The sequence below is a fragment of the Chiloscyllium punctatum genome, chromosome 26 (assembly GCF_047496795.1).
Source record: "Chiloscyllium punctatum isolate Juve2018m chromosome 26, sChiPun1.3, whole genome shotgun sequence".
NCBI lineage: Eukaryota > Metazoa > Chordata > Chondrichthyes > Orectolobiformes > Hemiscylliidae > Chiloscyllium > Chiloscyllium punctatum.
This window is the reverse complement of record NC_092764.1, coordinates 24,888,407-24,901,059: the sequence shown is the minus strand read 5'-3', so window position 1 is coordinate 24,901,059 and position 12,653 is coordinate 24,888,407. Positions and strand designations below refer to the sequence as shown.

Here is a 12,653-nt window from a genome sequence, read left to right as displayed (position 1 = left end):
TGCGGAACTTTCAGCCTTTAATATGCTCTTGCAGCTACATTTTTTGTGTAATAGCCCGGTTAAATCTCTTCCTTTGAATGCTTCAACTCCTCAGCAGTTTACCCAACTGAATGATTGCAGAATTTGGAGAAATAATTTGAAATTGAGAGAGCCAATAAGGAAGAATAAGAGGCGCAGTCATGAATGTTCTCACATATAGCAGAATATAACATTTATCACAGAAAATTTGTTTAAGGAGATACCAACTTTAGATTCTAGTTCCCCCCCCCAAAAAAAATCGGCTAAATGTTAAGTGCTCCTATTCAGAAAAAACAGACTAATAGATTTTGAAAAATGTCTGAGCAGCAAAAATATAATAAAAACTTACAAAATCAATTTTATTAGATGACTAAAATGCAATTCATCGGGATTTACAACAACCAACTCTTTCAAATCCAATTTTGAATTTTACTTTTCACAGAGATTACAATATATGTTATTCAATATCATCTATAATATTTTGCTTTAATAAGCTTTTATTAAGCTTTAATATTTTGCTTTATTTCTAATATCAGTTGAAAATATGAACATAAATAAGATTCTACAATGGCAGCATAGAAGTTTAGATAGAATTGTAATGTTATCAGTCAGTAAACAAATGACAAACATGATAGAATCAGATCAACAAAACATTGAATTCCAAATAAGGATAACTGTCAGATTTAATCTGCTGCTTTTCAGACTTACTGATATCCATCAACATCTAAATCAAGAGCTGTTTGCTCTATGCAGACTTGACAAGACACTTCAAAATATACATTGGCAAATTAAAAGCACTTCAATACTCAATGAATGTTAATAAAATCATAGTTAATAGCATTTGGCAAAAAATGAAGTGTACTATGAATCAGAGAATGTGTGACAGAATATGTACTTGTTTAAATCAGTACAACATTGTGACAAAGCTTTTAGCATATCTTCATGGTGCTTCTATGCTTCATTCACTTGAACTATGAAGACATCTAACAGTTTAAGTACATACTGTATGTTTTCACATTTACATGTGGTTAGAGAAAATACTTTGAACTCGAGAGTCATTGCATGTCAGTGATGGTGATAGTAATGCAAGTAATTTGAAGTGATGAATCATGAATATCACACAAGAAATATGGCAAAATTTCAACACCGTGATCTCAGTGACTTCTGTAGTACAAGTAACAGTTCACCAAATAAATCTGGTGTCAACATTGCATTAAGTTTGTATTTCAAATTAAATACCTCTAATAATATCTGATTACATTACCTTTTTAAAAAAATGCAAATGAAACTGCATTTTAAGTGTACATACTGTTGATATTTCTGTTATATTTCAATTACAAAAACTATACTTTTTCAACAATTTCATTTTAACAAGATCTTCAAAATGTAAACACTGTCAATCTATTGTGAAACATTAACCTTGTTAAAATTTCTGTTGACCTCAGTCACAATACAACCTACCTGCAAAAAAAACTAACCAAAACCAATCTCTTACCTCTTAATATAATTCTTTTCTTTATGTCTGCAACAAACAAAAATGCATTATGAAGAATTGCAGAATATGATTTCTCTTTTGATGTAAACCATGACTCATTCTAAACTTCATTTGTGACTGAGCAGGCTACCTCAGCTCATTAAGAATTAATAGCATTGAGTTTCCATAACACATTACATGTATACACAAATGGATTGTCAAGTAAGAACTCAAATAAACCAGTGATTGGGTGACACATTGCATTGGAAAACTGTAAGGATATGAATTTAATCCAGACCAATGGGGAATTCTCCTTGCTCTGTCATGTTACATGACATATGCATGCAACATATTTCTGTTTGATTTTAATGTGTGGACAATCAATTCAGCAAGATATGAAATTAAGAAAAAAAGACATAAGGAAGAATTTTTTTAAAATTTAGTTATGGTCATTTGTCCACCATCAGCTAATGATTGTACTTTTATCTCCTTGTTTCAATCTGAAGACTCCACTAGTGCATCTAGGAATCAATTAAAATTAACAATTAAAAAAAGTATTGTGTGAATAAAGTTAATTCCATTCACTGAGTTTATGAAAGAAGCTCTTTTCAAACAACATTTTTGGAACTGTTTCAGGATGGAGCATAATGATTAGGAATAGTTGGAGGCATGATTTTGTTCCTGGACTAGTAACCTAGCCTCAAAGCTAGTGGTCTGCAGTCACAGGTTGAAATCTCATGGCAACTAGTGGCATTTAAATTACTTGATAACATCTGAAACTGTAAACTAATCCCACTAACAGCGACCATAAAATTATCATAGGTGGGGGTAAAACTGCACCTGGTTGACTCATGCCCTCTCAGGAAAAATATATGCTATCCTTACCTGCTACATTGGAGTCGAAAACTGTCAAGGTGGTTGACTCTTAAATGCCTCTGAAATGGTCATTAAGGGTGGGTTACAAATGCTGTCCTTTGCATCAGCAACCAGTCAGAATCATAGAATTTTACAGAAGGAAGTTATTCAATCCATTGTGTCTGTACCAGCACCTGAAAGAAATCCCTAGCTCGTCCCATTCCCTTGCCCTAACTCAGTAGCTCTATATTCAGCATGCCATGAGTTTTTTTTTAAAATGGTGGGCCTTTGAAAATATTTTAAAATGTAACTCATAAGAGACTCTTAGATAAGGAGGATATTTACAAATAAATTAGTTGAATAAAAGACAATATAAGTAGATCACCTGTAATAGTTATAATTAGACAGACATGATCTAAGTCCTGAGGCACTTATATTTATTCTCAACCAGGTTACTGGAGATGAAGCTTCTAAATCCCCATTGATTTTGGATACAATATGGCACTCAATTAGCTCACCATTCTTTACTCTCAAGAATCAAAGCTTAAACTGAAACAATGTTTTTATTGTTATGTGAAATGAGTCTTGACTCTATTCTTCAAAACTGGAAGCGGTGTATAAATTGCTTATGATTCAGCATCAAACTGGTGTCACATGGATGGCAGGTATGAGAAGCATTGATTTTCATATTGATGTAATTGAAGGTCATCTTCCAAATTTGATGTTGAGGCACACTACTCAGGCAGACTTGAGGAAGTATAAGGTTTTGGTGCTTTAAATAAAGCATGATTCCCCAAAATGAAACAAACTTGCATTCTCCACTGTTTATATTTAAACATGAAACTGTTAAACGCATATCTCATTTCGTTGCCACAGAAGGTTACGTCCACAAATGAAAGAACATATATTTATATTATATATATATTTAATACCTTTATATTGCCCAAACTTCAGTCAGTGATTTACTATTATGTGGAACAAACATGACAAACATTCTACACTCAGCAAACTCTACAGTGTGAAGAATGATTTGTCAACCTATTTTTAGTTGTACTGACAGATGAAACATTGCATACAATACCTGGAAAACACTTGGGCATTTACTGTATAAAATCAAAGCATCTTTAGCTTCTACTGTTTTCATCTGAAAACCAGCACTGGAGTGTCAATGTATATTATGTAGTGCAAGGCTTGAATCAAAAAGCAAATGCCTCACACGTAGAAGTGCTACAAAGTCGTACGTATCCTCTGAATGGAAGTTCACTCCGTAAGTAAACTATGCATCTGCATCAACAGATAATGACAAATGCATTTCAAAAATACATCGTTGAATTTAACACTAGCCCTCTTAAATTTAAACCCTAAAATCAGCTTGTTTTGTTAGTAAACTCCCAGTTGTCCTTTAAATATTTGAGATGTTGACAGTAAAATCAATGAAATCTTTATTACGTTTACAATGCCAAATTGTTACTTGAAATTTCCTAAGAGTTGCATTGCTGCTAATATTCAGATAAGGTTTATGATTACTATATCACCAAGTAATGATACTGAGCACAATGCAACATGAATAGAGTAATATTGCCATATTTAAGATTCACAGGTCTCGGAGCTGTAACTTTCCTGCTCAAAAATAATTTTCTTGTATGCTTTTGTATGTTTTGTCTGTACTGGGAAATAACAGTCTTATCTGTAGAATATCCAATGATCAGTAGTTAATTTTGCAGTTTGCTATTTTTTATTAAAACAAAGAACAGTGAATGCTGAAAATCTGAAATAAAATCAGAAATAGAAATAGCTGGAAAAACTCAGCAGGTAGCATGTAAGGAAAGAAAACAGAGTTAATGTTTACAAATTCTGAACAAAGGTCACCAGACATGAACCATTAACTCTGAAAATACCCAGTTTTGGCAGCATCTGGAGAGAAAAACAAAGGTAACAATTCAAGTAAATGACCTTTTATCATAATTCTGTTTCTCTTTCTCTACAGATGCTACCTGGCATACTTAATATTTCCAAAACCTTTCATTTTTAAATGAGCAAGGTCTTCAATTTGACTTAAAATTTATTAAGCAAATATACTTGTGTAAAAGTTAACATTTTTGAGACCAATTCTTTTTAATAAAGGGTAAGATGGGTAAAACACATCCACTTGCCAGAACTAATATGGTAAAAAGAATCCTTAAGGAAGTAGGGGAAATGGCCTTCACATGAGCTGTTTATTATCTATCTCAAGTGTAACCTTTTTAAATGAATAACAAACTGAGGTTTTTTTAAAACTGATCAAAGAGTTTGTATTTGGTTCTGAAAATCTTGGGCTTTGATTCTAAAATGTTAGTTGATTTTGACTGGTATGAGAAACCATAGTTTTTAGACAATCGAATTTAACAAGGGTGACTTTCACATGAGCATGTTTGGTATGTTTTTAAAGCCAGTGAGTGCATTGTTTCAACGGAGAGCTATGGTGAAGCTAAAACAAACAATGGCTATAGTCAGAGTCGGAAAGTGTGGCACTGGAAAAGCACAGCAGACAGAATCGGTGTTTTGGGCATAAGCTCTTCATCAGGAACGATGCCTGAAATGCTGATTCTCCTGCTCCTCAGATGCTGCCCGAGCTGCTGTGCTTTTCTAGTGCCATGCTTTTTGATTTGTGACCTTCAGCATCTACAGTCCTCACTTTCTCCCAATGGTTATAGTCAAAGTCACAGACATTTGTACCGATTAAAGCAGCATAAAAATTAATAAATGAAAAGGGAAAGTACCTTCTGAGGTATGTATATTGCTGGTATTGAATGAATTATGTAGAGAAATTTGACAGTGTCTTGAAAAATATGATTTGTGCAGGGATTCTGAAACTGGGGATTTTTAGCCTTTTTTTAAAATGATATTTTTTGAAACTCTGTTCTCATCAAGATGAGATTATCAATGTTGGGAGTTTCAAGTATCAAACATCAGCACAAAGCAGTTCCAATTGTCGCAAGATTAGAATCAGGAACAGCTTTCCTGTTGTGTCCATACAGACCTAATCACCAGTCTATGAAAAGCATCCCAAGTTGTACCAGTAGAACATTTTAATTTCTGATGTCAGATAACTGTTGGTGCAAATTAGCAAGTATAGATTTGTGCTGGAGGCCAAAACCTAATTTGAACTGGATTCAGAGTGCCAGCACAGAAAACTTTACTCCATGGGCCTGGGCAAGATATCAACCAAGGCCCCAGGTGCAAAACGCTTCTGTTTGATCTTCCTTTTCTGGATTTTAGTAGTCTTTTATATATAAAATAAAACATTTTAAATAAAGCATATGTCAAACATGAAATGTGCCTGGCTTATTACATACACACAAAAAAAAATTGACCACTATTTTTCAATGGCCTCTAGTCACCATTTTCTGTCAAGTTATCTGTGGTTACTTGGTTAAATTTAGAAAAGTTGGGAAAGCAACCAATTTTGAATCATCTATCCATAATTTTCAATTTACCCCCAACAATTTCAGTCAAGAATAAGCAATTGCTAGTAAAGAATCTAATGATTCACGTCATTGTAAAAATTCTTCTAGTGACCAAGTTGCGAAGGCTGTCAACTGACACAGGCTGAAAAGATAAACACAAAAATATAACAGGAAAGACAACCACCTAGTGATAACGTAACTGGCATCTGGTGGATTTCATCTCAGTAAGTTTTAAATCTACATCTAAGGCAACCTGACAACGATCATCACAAAAAAACCCATTCGGCTCAGGAGTATCTTGTAGGGAATGAAATCCTACCTGGTCTAGCTTACGTGTGACCCCAGTAACGCAGCATTTGATTCTTAACTGCTTTCTGAAATGATCTAACAAGACAATCATTCAGGAAACCGGGGATAGGCAACCACTGCTGGTCCTGCCAGCATCATCCACATCCCATGAAAGAATAAAGTTTGAAAAATGTTTTTTAAAAAAAACCTTTAAATATACCAAAGTTACGTTCAAAATTCAAGCAGCAAGTTTCTCTCTTTCCTCTTCCGACAACCTGGCCTTGAGGCACCAGGATTTGGCTCCATAAATGGGGTTTGGTTTCATCCACTGGACTTTCACTCACGTTTTTGGCCAATATGCAAACATAACTTTAGCAAGCAACTGCATGTTACCATAGTTCATTGAGTCTACTTGATCAGATTTTAGATTAGATTACTTAGTGTGGAAACAGGCCCTTCAGCCCAACAAGTCCACATCGACCTGCCGAAGCGCAACCCACCCAGACCCATTCCCTTACATTTACCCCTTCACCTAACACTACGGGCAATTTAGCATGGCCAATTCACCTACCCTCCACATTTTTGGACTGTGGGAGGAAACCGGAACACCCGAGGAACCTACGCAGACACGGGGAGAATTTGCAAACTCCACACAGTCAGTCGCCTGAGGTGGGAATTGAACCCGGGTCAACATGTTCTAAAACCACACTTCCTGTGATATAACGCAAATACTGATGTGCACACAGACTTATTCATTTTCCATGTGTTAGCAATTGATGCTTCTTTTGCTGCTGTTCCAGTGGGATAATAATTTCATTTTATTATTGTGTGTGTTCATTGGAAGAGTAGAATGATATTGCTGGTAACAATATGCAAAACTGACATACTTCTCCATACCTCTGAGACTATTATTTAATTTGATGACCTAAGGATACAATTAGATCAAAATGTATTGTGCAATCTAGGTGTCAAGCCATATTATTCTGCGCTTTTATGTGGGGCTGCAATTAGATTCATCTTCTGCCAAAAGAAATAAAAAAATGTATATATTGGAATTTTTAAAAAAATCATTACTCCTACACATGAGAATGTTTTAGAAAAGACTTTTGGTTTCCGAGGATAAAACTTCATTTCAAATCTAATAATATTGGCTTTATTTTTAGCTCATAGACATCTCTTCTAAATCTACATTATAACTTCAGAATCAATAAAAGTTATAGTAAGTGTCCAGACTTTGTCTAATAAAGGATTTTAAAAATTCTGAATGCTAAAAATATATCTAAAAATAAAATCAGATTTTCTTTAATTTCTAAATTAAAGTCAAAGCAAAAGGCAATTAATTACATACTATCCAGCATTTTGTATAAATGATGCAAATACAGCCACTGTTTCAAAACAGCTTATATCCACAGATTTGCTGTGAACAAAACTGTAATCTGGTAAAAAAAAATGAATCTCTGTCAGGCAAAGAGTTAGAGGAAATTCACAACCTCTCCTTTGATACAGAAAAGCAGACTAATGAGTACAAATTGTATACATCAAGTCTCAGGAACATTTGGAACTATTCAGTCAGTGTGTGGAGAGTGCTGCATAAAAACCTTAACATCTTTGTATTCAAATCATTGACATTCTTTTATGCTTCCTAATGCTCATGGGGAAAAAAAGATCCCTGACAGGTGCAGGATAAGATAATCTGCTCCACTACAAAGACAATATTTATACTTGCAGCACATTAAGATATTACAAATATATTACTAGCACAAGAAACAAAGGGAAGAAAATTACTATATTGGTTCTTATAGCTGTAAAACATAAATATATTAAGTTTGCACCACCATATACTTAATATGATTCTGTTCTAGGATAACTTTTTTCTTCAAGACAACTTTGAGCACAATTGAGCTGAATGTTACTTGTGCATATAACATATTGCTGAAATGTATTCAAGAATGATCAGTATTTGTTTAATACAACGAAACAGCAGAATCTGTTTATCTTCACAAAACATTTTCTTTGCAGCAAATTGTAATACTTTCTAATTTTAGTATGCAAAAGATCACATTTCCATAATTACAATAAACATCCAGTTGCTGCACAGTTTCAGATAGGAAGTTCATTGCCTTACGAAGAAAAATATTTAAAGACACACTTGTGTTATTTATTCCTGAGGCTTAATGAATGTCTTCTTGCATTTACCACCTCTGGTGCTAGCTTCTGTTTCTTCAGATTGAATAGCTGATCGATCTCTCTTTTTGGTAAACTTCCTTTTTATGGTTCCCACTAAGCTTTCATATCTGAAGAAGACAAGGTTTAATAATGCTTCACTGAATACAGTTTGTCATGTTAACTGTTGCACATTATTCAATATGTAAAACGAATACTTCACAATATTACCAACTATTGATAAGAGGGTTTATGGAGGGAGATGTTAAGAAAGACTACAGCAATTATTAAAAGGAATACATGTTGAGTCGAGGGAGTTTGAATAATCAACAATCAAAAGTGTCCCAGACGATGGTCAAAACAATGAAAGGTGAGAGGATCTCTCAGTGAAAAATATAGGATAAGACAGAAGATGACGAGAGGAAAATCAATATTTTCAAGGAGTTTGGATCAAGGTGAAAATCTAAAGGAAACACAGTATGAGAGGCCAAAGTACAACTTGTGAATAAAGACTGCACAAATGACTCGACAGAATTGATGATTCAAACTTAGGTGGATGGTAAAGCTTCAGTAAAGGGCAAGTGTTTCCACATCTAAACTATGTTTTCAAAGTCTAAATAACAATGTGATCATCCCCAAGAAGGTTGCAGCTTGTAGGTGGGTGGTGGGTTAGTGCCCAACAAGTGCACAAGACAAAATGGTTGATAAGGTTGGAGTACTGTGCTTGGCTTAAGAAACAAACAAAAGGTATTTGATATAACATTGACAGTGACAAGGGTAGCTATGAGCGTGTTCAAGGAGGACCAAATCATGAGATGGGTCAAGATCATGGAGGGAATGGATTAATAACAAGCTGTTTTCAGGAACAGCATGGGTAAAGCATGGGTAGACGGGAGAAAGAAAAGCTAATATGACTAAACTACAGTAAGGAAGAAAGTGGGACAGCTAAAGAGAAAAAATAGAATGGAATCAAGTCTTAACTGGTAATCAACATATGCAATAAATCAACAGGGAAGGTTCAAGTTGCAGAGCTGTTGTGATTACAAACAGGTCAGAATGGAAAGCTTTGACTAAGTTAAAGTTGAGAATCAGTGATGAATGGATTTTTAGATTACGTAAAATCAATTTGGAAAGCCTTGCACTTAGATGGCATTTTTCAGGAGCACAGGGCATTCAAAGTAATGGAGTACTTTTGAAGTGCAGTCACTGTTGTAATGTGGGAAATAGGCTAAGGGCAGTGGCTTAAATGAAGATAAGGGAAATATAAGTACAACATTAAATTTACATTTTAACCAAACTACTTACTGTAAATTGCGACATACAAGTGGACCTGATGAATATAATAACCACATTTGTCCTCTCCAAAAATCATACTTTTGCATTTCAAAGTATACTGCCAGGATTGGAGGGTTTCAGCTATAAGGAGGGGCTGAATAGGTTGGGATTGTATTCCCAGGAGCATCAGAGGGTGACCTTATAGAATTGATCAAATAATAAGGGAGATAGATAGAGTGAATAACCAAGGTCTTTATTCCAGGGTGGGGGGGGGGTTCCAAAACTAGCAGATGCAGGTTTAAGGTGACAGGGGAAAGATTTAAAAGGGACCTAAGGGGCAACACTTTCATGCAGAGGGTGGTGAATGTATGAAAATGAGCTATCAGAGAAGGTGGGTACAATTACAACATTTAAAAGGCAAGTGGGTGGGTACACGAAGAGAAAGGGTTTAACAGAAATATGGGTCAAATGCTGACAACTGGGAATACATCAGTTTAGGATATCTGGTCGGCATGGATGAGTTGAACCTGAAGGGTCTGTTTCCATGCTTTATAACTCTATGCCTGTATATACTTGGTATGGAAATCAGCCCACTTTTCAGTCACATTACACTTGAATTAGTTGTTAGCCTCAATTTCCTACCCTGTTTTATGCCTTATAATTGATCAAGGGATCAAGCAATATAAACATATAAGTGAATATGCACAATTGTTAATAACACAGACATTCTTCACAGGTGACATTTCAAAGTAGTGATCATCCCAAAATCATACCAGCAGTTTACTTTTATACTTTGTATAAGTCGACCCGTGGTTTATCAAGGCTTCAAAGGTTAACTTGCATAATGCCATCTCCATAATTATAAACAATCACTGGGCAATATTTCAAAACTTGAAACTTTAATTATTTAAAGAAAATACAATAGAGAAGGCAGGGTAGGTGATGCATTGGAGGTGCAGCATGTGAAAACTGTACCAACCCAACTCAGGGGAGAATGGCAAAGTGCAGTCAGACACCACAGAAAGCAAGCAGAAAACTAAAATTATTTAGCACAAAGTGCCAACTTCACAAAAATACCATAGCCAGTTGTGAAATGGAGTTTGGTCTGGGTAAAAGCAGATTTCTTTTCAACAACCAATATAGCAGCAGTAGCTGAGAAGCCAGCCTTATATGGCTTGCCTTAGCAAAACTGAAACAGCTGCAATATACTTGATTCATAAAATTATGAAAAAATTAGCATCATAGATAATGCAACTTTCACACTTGTGCAATAACCATTTGTTGCTGTGCATCATACTTTGTTAGACAAGCTTCTGAAACTCAGGAGTCTTCGAGTGAAAGGAGTGATCAAACAGCTGTCTTTCAAAAATAAAAATTATTGGATAGGTGGCTAATAACCTCTCAATATCTTAGTGTTGTCGTACTCAGGGATTTCAAAAGCTCACAAGTACAATAAAAATATTCGAATGAAGGTTAAGGCATTTATTAACAACTATGTTGCATTCGTGACTCAATTATTATGTGCAGTATGATTAACATTCTAAGGTAGTTATTCTATAAATAAGTATTGTATAATGATATTTTGTGTCACTACAGACATCTGATGATAGTAGTGGAATGTGTTGCCATTACAAGAGTTAAAACCATATAGTGCTCTATCACAATTATCTAAACTTTAAAAAACTTTCATCTTTAATAGTTTTGATTGTAGCTGTTAAAGTAGTAAAGCTGTTCAAGCATCATGAAGAAATGACTATACAGAAATAACCAATCTGTTCCTCATGATTTTTTTTTAAAAAAGAGACTGAAGAAAGCATCTTAGGGATTGCTAATTCAATGTTTTGTGGCATTTGTTGGTTGGAATAGATAATGGTGGGCTGAAGGGCCTGTTCCTGAGTTGTATTACTTATCTCACAGCATCCAATTATTTTCTATAGTGGTACTATTTAATATCAGAATGATTGCACCAAAAAATCTATTCATGGTCATCTTTTCTTTGAAGTTGAGATCACTTATTCTAGTTGTATTTGATTATTCACCAATCCTGTTTTGTTTAAACTTGAGCATTATTTTCATGGTTTATGATTATCATAGAAAAAGGCCACTTTTAAAATGATACACTGCAACACCACAAAAGCTGCTGTGATCACAACGCTCACATTTTACCTTAAAATATGCACTGCGTTTTTAACTTCAATGTATTAAATATCTGTTATATTCTGAGTCAAACAGATAAATGCAGCTAATATGTAGAATCACATTCCTTTGAGATACAACAGCTTACCTCCTAGCCATTTCTACATCGGAAACATCTACCTCCATCTTAACATCTTCATCAGACTCATCATTTTCATTCTGGGAATACATCTGTGCAACTAGTTTCTGGAATAAATGCAATTTTTATCTGTTAGCTCTACGAAGTTGATATTGTGTGTGAATGTGATGCTGAATGTGATGACATTAGATTGTATGAAAAATGTTTCATAAATTTGTGCTATGATTCACTTTCCAAATGTAAAACTAATAGTGAGACACTTAGCTGTTAAGATTTCTAATTCGCTGGCACATATAAGACATTAAAAATAATAGGACTTTTAACGTTTGATCTTAGGAACATGCAGCACTGTTAACATTTTGTAAATAATCAAAATTGCCCAAAGTGCCCTTCAGATGGCATTAACAATAATCTACAAAAACTGAAGTCACGTTGACCAGATGGGGCATTCTGGAAGACAGGAGTGAACCAGCTGTGTTTTTAAAATGAACAGCAGCTGGATCTTGCATTACTAGGTTTATTGAATTCAATCTAAGCTTCAAAAGTGGCCATGTTGGGACCTCAATACCTGACCTCTGGATGTCCAGTTGATTACCTCTGCAGTATGGCTTCTGTTTATATTGGGTTCTACATTTTATCACAGCTACAAATCTTCCATTTTTGTCACTTAATATAAAAGTCCAGATTTATAAATAAATACAACATTAGTCAAAAAAAAGAGTTTGGCAAAAATTTGTGTTTAAAACACTTCTTTTAATCGAAAAGACGCTGTTGATTAATATCTCCCTTTTCCAGTATTTTATCCTCACTGCTTAAATCATAGATCCCTTTTTCAACAAGTGAGCCATAGTGATTTCAA

At 34.6% G+C, this 12,653-nt stretch overlaps 1 protein-coding gene across 1 annotated transcript in view; it reads right to left on the bottom strand.

Annotated features, from left to right (window-relative positions):
- Positions 1-351: 351 nt before the first annotated feature.
- The window catches only part of mphosph6 (M-phase phosphoprotein 6), a 53,310-nt gene continuing 41,008 nt past the window's right edge, over positions 352-12,653 (bottom strand). Inside the window, exons 4-5 of the mRNA XM_072595948.1 lie at positions 11,804-11,901; positions 352-8,375 (exon numbers count right to left, since the gene is read on the bottom strand). Coding sequence (XP_072452049.1) covers positions 8,240-8,375; positions 11,804-11,901 — 234 coding nt within the window. The 3' untranslated portion in view covers positions 352-8,239. The remainder of the gene's footprint in view (positions 8,376-11,803; positions 11,902-12,653) is intronic.